Source organism: Drosophila elegans, unplaced genomic scaffold, assembly GCF_018152505.1.
Source record: "Drosophila elegans isolate 14027-0461.03 unplaced genomic scaffold, ASM1815250v1 contig_814, whole genome shotgun sequence".
NCBI classification, from domain to species: Eukaryota; Metazoa; Arthropoda; class Insecta; order Diptera; family Drosophilidae; genus Drosophila; species Drosophila elegans.
The window spans coordinates 11,466,016-11,481,149 of NW_024546167.1; the positions used below are offsets into that span (position 1 = coordinate 11,466,016).

Consider the following 15,134-nt stretch of genomic DNA (forward strand, 5'->3'; position numbering starts at 1 on the left):
GTTTTCACTAGAAACTATTCAGATTCAGATCTTCAAAATTACGAAAATACTGTGCACTATGCAATGTTTGCGCAAAATCCAATTATAAATTACCTCCGCCGTCAAGCATCTCAGGCATCCACCTTACGGATATATGTATATGCACACTATAGGAAAACATAAAGTCGTGTAATTTCTGATCCATTCCCATCGAGTTTTCTCTTTCCTCGAGCGGGCAAAGAGCAGGCGACAAGTTCTGGCCAAGAAGCCGCCGCTCTCTCGTTTTTCCTCTATAGTACTATACTATTCGCCCTCGTCAGTGGGGCATAAAAATAATTTCCACGCCGCTCGGCAAAACAGTTTATTTCTGTTCTGTTGAGTTGCAGGAACGCGTTCTTTTCTACTTTCCGTTCGGTTTTATTTCCTTATTATTATTGTTATTGTTATTACGAATTAGTTTCACGTTTCGTTTTGGCTTGGTTTTTTCCTTTTTTTAAACGGCACACAATCAATACAATTTGATAAATAATATTCCAGAAATTATTTGCTTCGGTTATTTGTATGAGTATAACTTTTACGTTTGTCTCGCCTTTTGTTTTGTGGAGCGCCTTCCCGTTCGGTTTCCGTTTGCTTCGGTTATTAATAAAAATATAAAACCAAATATCCCCTGAAAATTGTTTCGTAATCGCATTGAAACACATAAATCGGCAAACAGTCTAATTCGAATTGCCTGGATAGTTTTCAAAGGTAATCCAGAGAATTTCTCACGACTTCCCTTCCTTTATATAATTTCGAAACATGTTTCAATATTTTGGCATTTTTATGAATCACTTGCTTCTCTCTCTCTGCTAACAAACTACTTAACCTCAAACACAAGACGTCAGCATCTCACATCAGCTGCGATCTGGCTGTTGTTGCTTTAAAAATATTTTAGAAAATATAATCTTGCCGGCTACGCAGCGGCGCAATTCTCCGCTCTTTTGCCTTCTCACACACATCCCACCATTTGATTGTTTATTTTTAAAATATAATTTTTTCGCACGATATGCGGCGTTGAATGCAACAACTGCCCAGATAAATTCAAAATCTTGCACGAAGGTGTAACCTTCTGTTCTTGATTTTTGGGCCACCATGGATAGATTAATAAGTGTCGAACATTTTAGTATACAATCTCTGAGAGAGAGAAAACAAACAAATATTTCAAATTGTGACTTCATTATATACATATGTTATAACCAAAAGAAGCTAATTTTTGATGGGGTATGACTGCTTAATTCTGATTTTTAATATATGATTTAAACTATCCGGCTTATTTTACGCCTTCAAAAAAATACTTAGTTGCTATCTACTTGGTGCATACATACTTATACTGTACATTGAACATACCTACTATTGTGGGCCACGATCATAAAGGCCAATTTGAATGTGGGCTAAAAATACTTTTCTGTTTTTGGCCAATTTGTTGTTTGGGTAAGAAGAAGCAGATACGCTTAGCGAGCGCGGTAAGCAAACGCAAATTAAGGAAATAAACCATACGTCAGATGTTATTTTAAGCTATAAACAATGACACATTAGCATTCAAGCAAACCAAAAACCTTGTAAGAAGCTTACTACTTATTAAACTGAATAACCCCAAAAACAGGTACAAATTTCTAGGTCGTCGTCAATTCAATTACTCTTTTAAAGGGGAGGCTATTTTAATTGCATCGATTTTTCAGTCAATACTTGGGTATTTTGGCCTTATTTGCATTCAGTCGGACTGTTAGTTTGCCAGCCAACCAGCAAATTTGCCAACCACAGAACAGAAGCAAAGAGCCCTCGGCATTTGTATGGGTTTAGTCAAAATGTTTACTCTTGTCATTTCCCCCATTTCCGAGAGCTGGAGGGAAATAGGTTATAGCAGACCCGCAGTTCATTTAAATTAAATTAAAATAATTGATTTTTATTGTAACTTTGTTTTATTTGTTCATTTGTTGTCTTTCAGTAATCTCTCTGGCATACCATACATCTTTTTCGTAGTGGATATCGTTAACGACGCGCTTCTAACTGGGCTATAGTAAGAGCTTAGATCAGAAAGCGGCATTTTGTTACCCACTCGACGTGAGCATCTGTAAAGGGTAAGCTATAATTTTACATCAACCAATTTTAAAATTAAACAAATCTGTTTTATCCCTTTGCAGATATCACAGCAGTATTATATCTACAGCCACTTATTTGGTTTACTCATCATCTCTATATTTGTCTATAGAACAAGTTTTTTTCGAAAAAGAAAGCCGTAAATTTCATAGCTTTTCTAGTCAATTATTGCGGTTACAGTAATAGCCTCAGCCTACCGAGTTTTGAGTCTCTTTATTCTGCATTTTTGATTGTAAGGATTTTTCTACCTTGCGATCAAAAATTTGCAACTTGTTTTGTTAGGTTAAAAAGCAAATTGTTTTTAATATATCCAAAATATTTAATTTTTAAAATTGTCGCTACCATTTATGAGTGGTAAATTGTGATGTTAGTTTGACCGCATATCACTGTTAAAATAATTCAATCTTTTGAGGGACGCAATAGCTTTTGGTAGAGCCGAGAGGTATACCTATTTTTTTTAACAAGGAAATCCCTTCAGCAGCAGTTTTCGCACCATGGTCGAAGGTCAGACAGCCGTGCAACAGCAGCAGCCACCATCCGGAGCGGGCGGTGCTGGCGGCGTTGGAAACACTACCGGATCTGGCGGAGGACCGACTCCTGCCAGCAATGTGACCAATAGCCAGGCTCAAACCAATGGTGGTACAGCAGCGGCCACGACTGCGGCAGCGAGCACTGGATCCACAGCAAATGCGGCCAGTGGCCAAGCCTCTGCTAACAATGCGACGAACAACAACAACAACAATAGTAACAACAACAACAACAATAACGCCACGGCAAACAACAACAACAATAATAATGAACCAGATCCCAAGACCAATTTAATTGTGAACTATTTGCCGCAGACAATGTCGCAGGACGAGATTCGTTCGTTGTTCGTCAGTTTTGGCGAGGTGGAAAGCTGCAAGTTGATTCGCGACAAAGTAACAGGTGAGAATTAAATAAGAACCTTGGTGACGTCACCAAAAAATTGTTAAATTCACACCTCAACTTAATTGCATTATTGAAAAACCAATAGTAGTATTTATTTCTGCGATTTTTTCATAACTTAATTTAACTTAAAGATCAAACTTATAATTATAAACCATATCTTCTTATTCAAAGATAAGAGCTATAAAATAAATTATATATTATATTTATATATCTCATTTATTGCAGGTCAAAGTCTAGGCTACGGTTTCGTAAACTACGTTAAGCAGGAGGATGCGGAAAAGGCAATCAATGCGTTGAATGGCCTGCGGCTGCAGAACAAAACCATCAAGGTCTCCATTGCACGCCCCAGCTCCGAGAGCATCAAGGGTGCCAATCTCTATGTATCGGGTCTTCCAAAAAATATGACACAGTCGGATTTGGAATCATTGTTCAGTCCATACGGCAAGATCATAACCTCGCGTATTCTTTGTGATAATATCACTGGTGAGTTGTGATAATAGACATAGAAGAGAATATATGGTAGATTTCAATTAGTAAAATAAGAATCAAACGAACAGTCAGATAAAGCTGATTTTGAAAAGATTTTTCATGGTGTAGTCTTCCTTAACTAAGCATGTCCAATTAAAATAATAAAAAAATAGTTATTTAATGTAATTTTAGCCTACAGCCTGCACAATTTTGTATCTATTTTTGCTGACACTCCACAATATATTCTCCATTTAAATTAGTGATTTCTAATTAATGCAAATTTTATTTATAATTTTATTTTTACATGTAATACCAAATAAGATGAACATGCGCCGGGTATGTTTTTATTTTCCTTATGTTTAACTATTTTCCATTGCTGTTCATCGCTCATACTATGACATTTATTATTTAATTTTAATTTAAAAAGGAATAAATAAGTGCAAAAACTCAGATATTTACAACACACAGTCTATTTCACTAATAAATTCATTCCTTTCGTTAAGAAAGTACAATGAATCTACCTGTGATGATATTTTCATTCAAGAAGTTGTTAACTTTTGGTGAAAAAACTAAATTCTCATATTCCTTATTAAATATTCATTATCAATCAATTAAGCATGACACAAAAAAACTGCATTCGCCTCGCTTCTGAAATATTTTCATACACTGCACATTGGCCTGAATACTGACCTTTTTGCCGGTTTCAGGTCTCTCCAAGGGCGTTGGCTTTATACGCTTCGATCAGCGATTTGAGGCCGATCGGGCCATTAAGGAGCTAAACGGCACAACTCCGAAGAATTCCACCGAACCAATAACCGTCAAGTTCGCCAACAATCCTAGCAGCAATAAGAACAGCATGCAGCCGCTGGCAGCCTACATAGCGCCCCAAAATACGCGGGGCGGTCGAGCATTTCCGGCCAATGCTGCTGCCGGAGCGGCAGCCGCCGCCGCAGCAGCTGCCATTCACCCCAACGCGGGCCGTTACAGGTCAGGAACTACTGTGGGAAGCCGTTTACTTCAATAAAATACTCCTTGTATCTTAAAAAAGGAATTTATATTTAAATTATTAAATGTATTTATTTTCCTTTACACCGCAGCTCTGTAATTTCGCGCTACTCGCCGCTGACTAGCGACCTGATCACCAATGGCATGATCCAAGGCAACACCATTGCAAGCTCCGGCTGGTGCATTTTCGTCTACAACCTGGCGCCAGAGACCGAGGAGAATGTGCTGTGGCAACTGTTTGGACCGTTTGGAGCAGTGCAGTCAGTCAAGGTGAGCTTTGTTTCGAAGTTGGGTTGCCAGCAATTCCGATCCCGGACTGATTGTAGCATGGTTTCATGACATTATAGTTTGAGTCATGGAAGATTTACATAGGAGGTTACTGCGCCCAATTCCCCTTTAACTGAAACAGCTAAAAAAATGTATTAAAACCAGTTTTCAATCTTATAAGTTATAATTTATTATTTATTTTTATGTTGAAAGATAGAAGTTAGACACTTATTTTTCAATTTACCAAATATTTCCAATCCAAGTATTCCAATATTGCTTACAACACCATCTTTATTCTTTAATTTGGGATTCTTTTTTAAAGTTTTTTATATATCTGATTAGGACAGAGGGGATATAAGTAGGTCAAACTAATTGATTCACAAATATAAAAACGGTTTATTAATTCTTGGACTTTCCGCAGGTGATTCGTGATCTACAGAGCAACAAGTGCAAGGGCTTCGGATTTGTAACCATGACAAACTATGAGGAAGCGGTTCTGGCCATTCAGTCTCTAAACGGCTACACACTTGGCAACCGAGTGCTTCAGGTCAGCTTCAAGACCAACAAGAACAAGCAAACGTAATTATTAACCAAGTTGGCTGCTGTTGTCAATGCCAATGCGGCGGCGGCGGCTTTCGCGGCCAATGGTCTAGTCCTCCACAATCATCACCACCACAGCAACATCGGTAGCATCAACAACAATAATAACATCAACGGCAATGGCTGCAACACAGCAGCCTATCAACTTGGCAAATACTTTAACCACAGCAACAACAGGCAGCACAACATGAACAGTAACAACACTAGCAATACGAGCAAACAGAAGCAAGCGAACTCGAGCAACAAGCAACAATCAATGGCGCCACCAAAGAGATTAGCAAGCAGCACTGCGGCCACAGCAGGAGAAGTGGCAGGGAGCACAACGGCCACCAACAACAGTAGCAGCAGTCTCTCACAGTCCAGTGGCGATGCCAGCGGAGCCACTGTCACCGCCGCATCCTCCTCGCCGTCGTCGAGCAACATCCTGAAGACATCCACTAAATTCATTTACAACAAGCCCCAGAATCACTACGAGCTGCTGCAGCAGCAGCTGCAACTGCAGCAGGAGTTCGCCCAGTTCTTGACAAATGTGGCCAACACTGCCGCAGCCCCAACCAGCAACAGTTCTACCGGCTCGGGGAACCAGCGCAATGGAGGAGGATCCATCGGCATGGGTCTGGGAATGACGACCAATCATTCATCCGGTGGTGGTTCGGGCAACAAAAACAGTAACAGCAGCAACGGCTATATGCCCACCTGGTCTAATTGGTTCTTTTAAAGTTTTTTTTTTTGTATGTCATCAGCCCATTTCATGGATTCTTTGTATATTTTGGCAACTATATCTCAGCTTTGGTTATTTGCACTTAGTTTGAAGAACGTGAAGCCTTTGAACAGTTCATTTTCTGAGTTTTTCTTTTGTTTTGCAGTCGAATATAAGTTACTATCGCTTTTAAAAAATACTTTTTTTTTGTTAATTAAGTTTTGAAATACAGAATTTTTTTTATTTTTGCATATATGTTTATGGATTAAATTGAATTCGTAGAACGTAACTTTTTCGTTGATTGTTTTTTTAAAACGTCTAGTCGACTCTCGCAAAGAGAATAGCTTCCAGAAAGATAAATGGAAACAGAAAAGGTAAAGCTGTAGTTAAGTTTTTGTTTGATATGTAGAAAAAATGGAGCATATTCTACGGATATTTTTAAACAGAAAAATACATACAATTTGCAGGCATAGGAGCCCAAATCCACCAAAGAATTAAAAACAAACTTGACAAATATTTAAGCTATAAATAAATGTATAAAATGAGATACGAAAACAGAACTGAATGCGTAAACAGATAGAGGCGTTTGGCTCATAGTCAAACCACTTTGCAAATAGACAATGCAAAATGAGAAGGAAAGCTAGATGCAAAAAACCAAACAAAGCAAACAAACAAATAAGACATACACGTGTTTATGTTTTATAAATTTAATGTATAACTTTTGCTAAAAATAAATGATGTATGCATAATATTACAATTAAACCTTTTATTCTACATTAACATTTGTTCAATTGCCCAGTAATCCTTCACCTAGCCACTATCATATGTTAATCATTACCTATATTTCAGTATAAAGCATTAATATAGGCTCTCAAAACGTGGTAGTGTCATTAGCGTGAAATCGAGTAAGCAGGTTAGCGATAAAAAAGAACTAAGAGAAAGGCACCCATGAGAATTTCTTCAAATACAACGAATAAATATTTAAGAAAATTTGAAAAAAAGCAAATGGAAATATAATACCTGTCGAGTCAAAGAGAGAGAGAATAATAATAAAAGTCAATCAACGATTGTTAAGCTTTTACAAAAGCCAGCTAAATAATATAAGCACGCCACTCCAATCGAAGTTAATGTAACTAAAGACAAAGATCAGAACAAAGTCCCTCCCTAGACAAACAAGAGACAAAAAAAAAAAAAAAAGAAAAGCTAAGCGAGATGTACGTAACATAGATGACAAAACGCGTTTCAGCCTAACGAATTTGTTTAAGCCCAACACAACATCAATAACATAAACTAAAACAGAAACGAACAAACTAAACAAATTGCCAAACTAAATGTAGCAAATTTTAGAAAACAAAAATGGACATGAAAATGGAAAGCTTAAAATGAGCTGCTAGAATGATGGAAGTTTTTCGAGAGCCTGGCAAAGACAAAATAAGAAAGGATAACTATATCATGGTGCTTCACAGGATTCCTTTTTAAAGAATTAAATTGGTAGAGAGTCCTTATGGATACAAATTATTATTTTTTTGGATTTATTTACACTAAATGGCTTTACGTTTTTTATTTTCAAATTACAGAGATTCTGAAATGGAAAAATAGAAATGTTACACCACATTAACTATGCTATATCTCTCTATAAAATCTATAACTATTTATGAAAACTATTACATATGATTAACAATATATTGATGTTGTGTATTGCAAATTTTAAATGTATACATACAGATACATATACCAAGGAAATTATTATGAATACTTATTCATGGCATGCATTAACAAAACGAAAAACCATTTTCATGTATACGTCAAGTAAATTTATTGCATACTATTTAAAACTAATTACCATGAAGAAATTATATATACAAATATATATACTACACATATATCGTTATGGCAAAGGTTGCGATTATTAGGTACATATGTGTGTGTGTAGTGCATAAAAAATCGGAACGCCAAGCCTCCAATATTTGTAGAGCTCAAAAGCTTTTTCACCCCTACTCCTCTTAAAACTACTAGAAAAACCAAGAAAAAAACCAAGAACCCTAACTTTACCCACACTCATGCGCAAAAGCTTGACTGAAAATAAAATAGAAATTCTGGCTTTTAAGCGGTAAATTAGAAATAAAATACCTTCCAGCAAGTCTTATAGCAAGTTCAAGAAAACAACCTATAAAAAATACAAAGAGAACACCAAATGAAATGTTTTTTATACAAAATGTAAAAAATTGAAGCACAATTTTTTGTGCATATGTGTGGCACAGGGGAATAGCAGACATGAATAGACATGCTCAGACATGGTATCCAGTCATACGCAAATAAGTGAATGAAAAGCATGAACAACAACAAAAAGCAATCGATTATATACATTTTTTAAGATGAAATGTTTTATAAATGATAAATACAAATGGAAGAAAACCAAGAAAGTATTTTAAAAATTTAAATATATACATGAGTACTATATACAATATATTATATTATATATACCTACATATTAAATACTTAATGGGTATGGTAACGAACAAAAACACCGCACAATAATATACAAAACAAAATGAAATCGAAGAAAGGGAATGGCACGTCAAGCGAGGAGAAACATACGTAAAAATAACAAATACCAGAAAGTTTAACTAAATGCAGAAAAGACTAACGAATCGAGAAAACTATAAAACCAGCAAATTTATAATTTTTACATGGAAATCGCAATAATGTTAACATTTAAAGAAGACGAAAACAAAGCGCATATCTTGAAAAAAAAAAATGTATGAGTACTCGTACTCGAATTGATGAGGGATCTCAAGCAACGGAACGAAATCGAAGAAACACTAAAATCGACAAGTTACCACAAATTTTAACTACCAAGTGAATGGCTTAATTACGGCACACTTTTATACTTTTACACCAAAACAAACGAAAGAAAAGCAAAAACCAAAGACGTATGTATGTATGTATAAAAATGGCGATCGATCGTTCACCGTGCAAAGTCTTTTCTCGAGGAACCTTCGCGTTTTGAAGCCAATAAGGTTGTGCAAATGCCTGCAGACGCAACCGGAACCGGACGCCTGCAGAGCGCCCTCTTTAAGCGGGATGTAAACGATGAAGCGGCAGCCTCCCAAACAGACATAATTTCTGCACTTGCACCCGCTGCACCGTTTACAACCAGCTTTAAATGTCTGTTTCTCTCACACAGATCACACACACTCCCCACAACAGACACACTCTCTTTACCCACTAGTCTCACTTAAATGAATGTTGAATAGCAAAGAAAACAAGAAATACTACGAAAAGAAGAAGAAATTATATGAAAACCTAGCCGTTGCGATCTATCTGAGAAGTGTATTTTATGGCTTTTAGGTGTAGCTATATACAGAGAACTGGCTCCCCGAGATCTGTAGAATTTTCGATGGTGAGTGCCAGGAAAATACCATTGTCCTGCTCACACATTTTCCCTTGTTTAACCTGTATGAAAGTACTACAAATTGGGTTTACAGAGTATCCTGGCCCAGATCTTAATTTCAGCTGTAGCATCATCTAACAAGACCCGGCTATCGATCATATTACAAGGAAACGAATAGCATTTTGTAGTGCAAGTCATCAGTAAGTTGCGGACGGAATGACGCTCTTTGTATATGTTTAAATGTTCAAGTAAGAAATGGAAACACTTAAAATATATTATAAATTAATTAAATCCAAGTCTTAGTCGAAAGAACTTAGTCAAAGGTACTAATTTTAAGCACTATTGTTAAACGCAAGTCAAAAGGCAACGGATGAAGGAAACACTTTAGCCAAAATGGAAACAAAAATATTGAATCTTAACTGAACTCAGAAACTCTAGTGGCATTCGCTCTTTCAAGCTCAACATAAGTTAATAAACGTATTGAATTCCACATAACAGATTATAATAATTCAAGATAATTTCTATTTGTCTATCGGTTAGCTTGCATACATTAGCCACATATATTAAATATGCAAAACTATGCAAGTTTCTTTCTCGTCGTTATAAAACATAGTCAAAATATTGGTGGACAGTATCGTATTGTAGTAGCAAATATGTATTTATCTTTAATCATCACAGAACAAAACTTAAAACCAATTATTCCAATTTAATTAAAGTGCATAAATTGAATATTGAATTACTGTCGAGTTCTCTCATATGGACACAAAACCTTAACAATTTTCTTAAAATTTTCATTAAATTACTTAAAAGACAAAAATCAAGAAACCGAAACAAAGAAAAATCACAATATTAAGTGCGGAAAATGTCAAGCAAATTTATATAGCATATTTACGGTATACTCTGTGCAAGATTTATTAAGAATCAATTATACTTCATTATGGATTACTCTGAGAATTTACAAACAACAAACACACACTACACACGATGAATGAAAGCAACAATTTATTCAAATAAAGCTATGAAATGATGTGTTTAAATAATGTTTCCGTGGAATATCTTTATTTTTATATATGTAGGGCGGTCACACATATTTTAGAAATCATCAAAATCTTTTATCTTGGTAGACCCTTATAACATGTAATAGAATTGTATTCATTGGGATCACTCGCTCCCAGCGTTGAGCTACTGTAACTTAATTAATAATTTGCGACCTTTCAAGTAATACAGGTGAGATTGGTGGATATAATTAATAAATGCTTTTGATAAAAATCAGTTTTTCACATCCGCTTAGACGGCCATTTCCATCTTGATCTTGGGATAGGGATTATAGTCGACTATCTCAAAGTCCTCGAAGCGGAAGTCTTCGATGTCCTGCACTTGACGCTTGATCAACAGCTTGGGGAATGGTCTCGGCGTTCGCTCCAGCTGCTCCTTCAGCGGCTCCACGTGATTCAGGTAGACGTGCGTGTCGCCCATGGTGTGCACAAAGTCGCCTGGCTTCAGACCCGTTACATGGGCGATCATGTGGGTGAGCAGGGCGTAGGAGGCGATGTTGAAGGGCACGCCCAGACCCATGTCGGCGCTCCTTTGGTACAGCTGGCAGGAGAGTTCGCCGCGCGTCTGGGAGACATAGAACTGCGCCAGGCAGTGACACGGCGGCAGGGCCATTTTCGGAATGTCCGATGGATTCCATGCCGACATGATGATGCGCCTGTCCGAGGGATTATTCCGGATGGTGTCGATCACCTGTCGCAACTGATCGATGCCCTTTCCAGTGTAGTCGTCATCGCAGGTGCCATACTCCGCTCCAAAGTGCCGCCACTGGAAGCCGTACACCGGGCCCAGATCTCCAACGGCACGCTCCGTGTGCCCCAGCTTGTCCAGGAACTCCCTGGTGCTGTTCCCGTCCCAGATGTGCACGTTCTTGGCCTGCAGCAGCTTGGCATCCGTCTTGCCCGCCACGAACCAGAGCAGCTCCTCGGCCACCGCGCGGAAGAAGACGCGCTTGGTGGTCAGCAAAGGGAAGCAATCTCTCATATTGAAGCGCATCTGGCTGCCGAACACGGACAAAGTGCCCACCTCCGTGCGATCTGTCCGCCGCTCTCCATTCGCGATGATGTGCCTCAGCAGGTCCAGATACTGCTCCTCATCCCGGTTGATCTGCTCCGCTTGATCCTTCTTGCCCACCTCCTTCACTGCCGACGACGAAGCCTCTTTCGGCGAAGCCCCATGCCCATTTACTGGCGTCACAGACATTTCGCAAATTTCTAATTGTTGGCAAAAACTTCAGAATGCTCGAAATTTGGCGGGAAAATAAAGTTGTGGTAAGATAGGCAAACAAGAAACCAGCTGGTAGGGAAGAACCCAAGCGATAGGTCTTATCGATATTTTTCCGTTATATTTGAATACCCTTGCAGAGGGTATTATAATTTCAGTCAGACATCTCCGACCCTATAAAGTATATATATATTCTTGATCAGCATCACTAGGAGAGTCAAAAATTTTTTTTAAAAATGTAACCTTTTTATTTTGTAATTTTTTTTTTAGAAATTCTTTTAGATTCATTAATAATTTGACAGTTCAGAATTACGCTTTTAATTTTATTAAAATCGGAAAACGATATTATATAGCTGCCATACGAACTATCAAATATCACCATAGCTTTAATGTAAGCATACACGCAAGTCAATCTTAATTTTAATTTTTTCAAGAATATTTAATTTTGGCAATAGCTGCAAGGGTATATGAACTTTGCCGAAGTTTGCTTCCTTTCTTTGAGGAAATAAATATTTTTACATTTCCCTTTATAACATTCATTTCAAAAAAGCATTTTAGGAACAAAAAATTTTTAGACGGGAGTAGCTAACTTTATTGAAAAACACCAATACGAATGGTCGATTTACAACAGAATGTAAGAGTAATGAAGATTTTAACAAATTAAATCGGCCCGTACAAGTCGTACAGCCTAAGATAAATAAATACAATAAAAAAAAACCCAAATATTAAGCGGAAACAAATTAGTGTTGACGATGAATTAGTCCGAAAAACAGAAACATAAAGTAATAATCTAAACATTAAAAAAAATTGTGATCGGACAGTGGTCGCTTCCAAGGCATTGCGAGCGGATCTCGTGCTCCACCACCTTAGGAACAAATCGTTCCGATACCAGGCAATAGTCGAGTCGCCAGCCAACATTGCGTGCCCGCGCATTTGCCATGTAAGTCCAGAAGGTGTAGGCGCCCTTCCGGTCGGGGTACAGATGCCTAAAGGTGTCCACAAAACCGAGTCCCAGCAACTCCGTCATTTTGTCGCGCTCTTCCTGGGTGAAGCCGGCATTTTTAGTGTTCGTCTTCGGATTTTCAAGGTCGATGGGCATATGGGAGACGTTCATGTCGCCGCAAATGACCACAGGCTTAAGGGCATCTAGCTTCTGCACGTGCGCTTGGAAGGATTTCTCCCAACGCATACGCGGTTCCAAGTTAACCAGCTTTCGACCCGAATTCGGCACATAAACATTGATCAAGTAGAACTTTTCGTACTCCGCCGTTATCATGCGTCCGACATCGTCGAACTCCTCGTTGCCAATTCCGTACTCCACGTTTATGGGCATGATCTTGCTGTAAATGGCGACGCCGGCATAACCACCGGGCATGCACAGCCAGTAGGGATGATAGCCCGGCAGGCGGGTAACCTCTTCCGGTAGCTGTTCGTTTGCGCACTTAGTTTCCTTTAAGGTGAGTTCGGATTAGTGTTTAATGTTGGCAGGTCTACGATTGCTTACCTGAAGGCAGAAAATGTCTGGCTCCTCGAGGTCTATTATCTGAAGTCCATCCTTCTTAAGCCAGGCCCTTAGACCGGCCACATTCCAGCTTGAGATTTTCAAGTTGAATTCCTTGTCGGCTGGCAAAGCGAATGCGTCTTTATCCAATGTCCCATTGGATTTGCCCTCCGCCTTTTTGGCTGTCTTGGCTGCTGGAAAACAGAAGTTGAGCATGTTTTGCAAGCTTTTCAATACGGCAGCGCCACCGCAACCGGATTGCTCCGCCAACATACTTTTCGAGCCAACCTCATCATCATCTTCGGCATCCTCAACCTTGCTGGCTGCCTTTTTCCGGTTACGAACTGCAGAAGAGATTATTTTACTAACAAATTTCGATTTATTTCAATTGTAGCTTGCCCACCTGGTTTGCTATCAGCTGCGGGCTCTGCTGCCTCAAAATCTTCGACTGCCTCCGCATTTACTGCTGCCTTTTTGCGACCTCGAACTGTGGATGGAAAATGGTTGAAAATGGTTCAAAGATTTATCTCTATGACTTGCCTACCTGGTTTGCTTTCAGCCAAAGGCTCGATTTCTGTAGCCACACCGTTTTCCTTATCGGCAGACGCCTTCCGCCCGCGCTTTTTTACGGGCGCCGGTAGCTCCTCCTTCTTGGTGGGATTAGCCTTGGGCTCAGTTTCTTTTTTGGTTCGTTTCTTGGTAGCGGCTTTGGGAGGGGCTTCCAATTCTTCGGACACTAGTTCGGCATCACCTACAGGCTCGGGTTCCGTTTTAATCGCCTTGGCGCTCTGCTTGGTGGTTTTAGCCTTGGGCTCAGTTTCTTTTTTGGTTCGTTTTTTGGCAGCAGCTTTAGGCGGGGCTTCTAGTTCTTCCGACACCAGATCGGAATCAACTTCAGTCTCAGTTTCCATTTTAACCGCCTTGCCCTTTTTGGTTCCCTTGCTGGCAGCCTTGGGTGGCTCCTCATCCACTTCTGCCTCCTCCAGGGCAGCTGTGATCTCTGAGTCAGCCAGTCGCTTTGTTCCGCGCGCCCGCTTGGCAGCTGGCTCAGTCTTTTGGGCCTTCTCTTTGGGCGGTGCCAATGGTTGTGGTTCTTCCTCGATCGCTGGTGCTGCTTCCTTCTTTGTCCGCCGCTTAGGTGGCTCTGCCGGCTCATCCGAGATTCCATTGGCCTCGGCCGAGGGGTCCTTCCGCTTCCGCCCTCTGGCCTTTGGCTCCTGCACTTCCGTTGGCTTTTCGATCTTGGTTCGGCCCTTGCTATTTGCCGAAGCCTCTTCCTCGGCAGCTGGAGTGGCCTCAATCTTGGCCCGCGACTTGGTTACCTTGCCAGCTGGTGGCTCTTCTGCAGTCGCCTTCTTGGCGCGTCCCTTTGGCTTGACCACCACCTTGGCCTCGCCGTTTTCTTCTGTATCCTTTGGCTGCTGCTTCTTCTTGCCACGTGCAGCTGCTGTGGGCGCCTTTTCAGCCTCGACTTCGGCGGAGTTTTCCATCTCTACAGGCGCCTTGATAGCTTTTTTCAACCGTGGTTTCCCCTTCCCCGGAACCTTGACTTCACCGGCGGCAGAGGCGGGGTCTGCCGCTTGGTTTTCGTCGGCGACATTGCCATTTGGAGTGGGGTCAGAAGGTTCGGAAGCCACCGCCTCTGCTTGTTTTTTCGTAGTTTTGATGCGGGGCATTATACAGTACCGTTCGTTTCGGTTCGAGCAATTGCACTCTGCACAATTAATTTTATTTATTTTTACAGATTTTCAGACTTTTTTTGCGTATCATGCACAGCCGCTGCCGCTTGGTCTGTCTGCCTCCGACATCAACAAAAAGAAAACTGCGCGGGCAATGCGATTTTTCAAGCCGTTCGATTCTGCGCTTTCCAACACTTA

At 39.8% G+C, this 15,134-nt stretch overlaps 3 protein-coding genes across 8 annotated transcripts; 1 reads left to right on the forward strand and 2 right to left on the reverse strand.

Moving 5' to 3' along the window:
• Positions 1 to 335: 335 nt before the first annotated feature.
• On the forward strand, positions 336 to 7,309 carry LOC108138869 (ELAV-like protein 2). The gene is given in 6 exon segments (XM_017261396.2): positions 336 to 725; positions 2,597 to 3,042; positions 3,271 to 3,528; positions 4,221 to 4,500; positions 4,611 to 4,788; positions 5,207 to 7,309. Coding segments are annotated over 5 exon segments (2,046 nt in total). The 5' UTR covers positions 336 to 725; positions 2,597 to 2,609; the 3' UTR covers positions 6,104 to 7,309.
• Positions 7,310 to 10,510: 3,201 nt separating this feature from the next.
• LOC108138870 (thymidylate synthase) lies at positions 10,511 to 11,817 on the reverse strand. The gene has a single exon (XM_017261397.2). The coding sequence runs from the start codon at positions 11,733 to 11,735 to the stop codon at positions 10,767 to 10,769; it is 969 nt and encodes a 322-aa protein (XP_017116886.1). The 5' UTR covers positions 11,736 to 11,817; the 3' UTR covers positions 10,511 to 10,766.
• A 513-nt stretch (positions 11,818 to 12,330) lies between these two features.
• On the reverse strand, positions 12,331 to 15,069 carry LOC108139039 (recombination repair protein 1). 6 transcript variants are annotated; one of them, XM_017261654.2, is made up of 5 exons: positions 13,802 to 15,069; positions 13,661 to 13,744; positions 13,533 to 13,601; positions 13,261 to 13,448; positions 12,331 to 13,206 (listed from the first exon to the last, which is right to left on the reverse strand). In XM_017261654.2, exons 1-5 carry the CDS (start codon positions 14,931 to 14,933, stop codon positions 12,547 to 12,549), a joined length of 2,133 nt encoding a protein of 710 aa, XP_017117143.1. In that variant the 5' UTR covers positions 14,934 to 15,069; the 3' UTR covers positions 12,331 to 12,546. The 6 variants fall into 6 exon arrangements, with proteins under 6 accessions (XP_017117143.1, XP_017117142.1, XP_041566431.1 ...); XM_017261653.2 differs by having other exon boundaries at positions 13,261 to 13,451; XM_041710497.1 differs by lacking the exon at positions 13,661 to 13,744.
• Between the last annotated feature and the right edge of the window lie 65 nt (positions 15,070 to 15,134).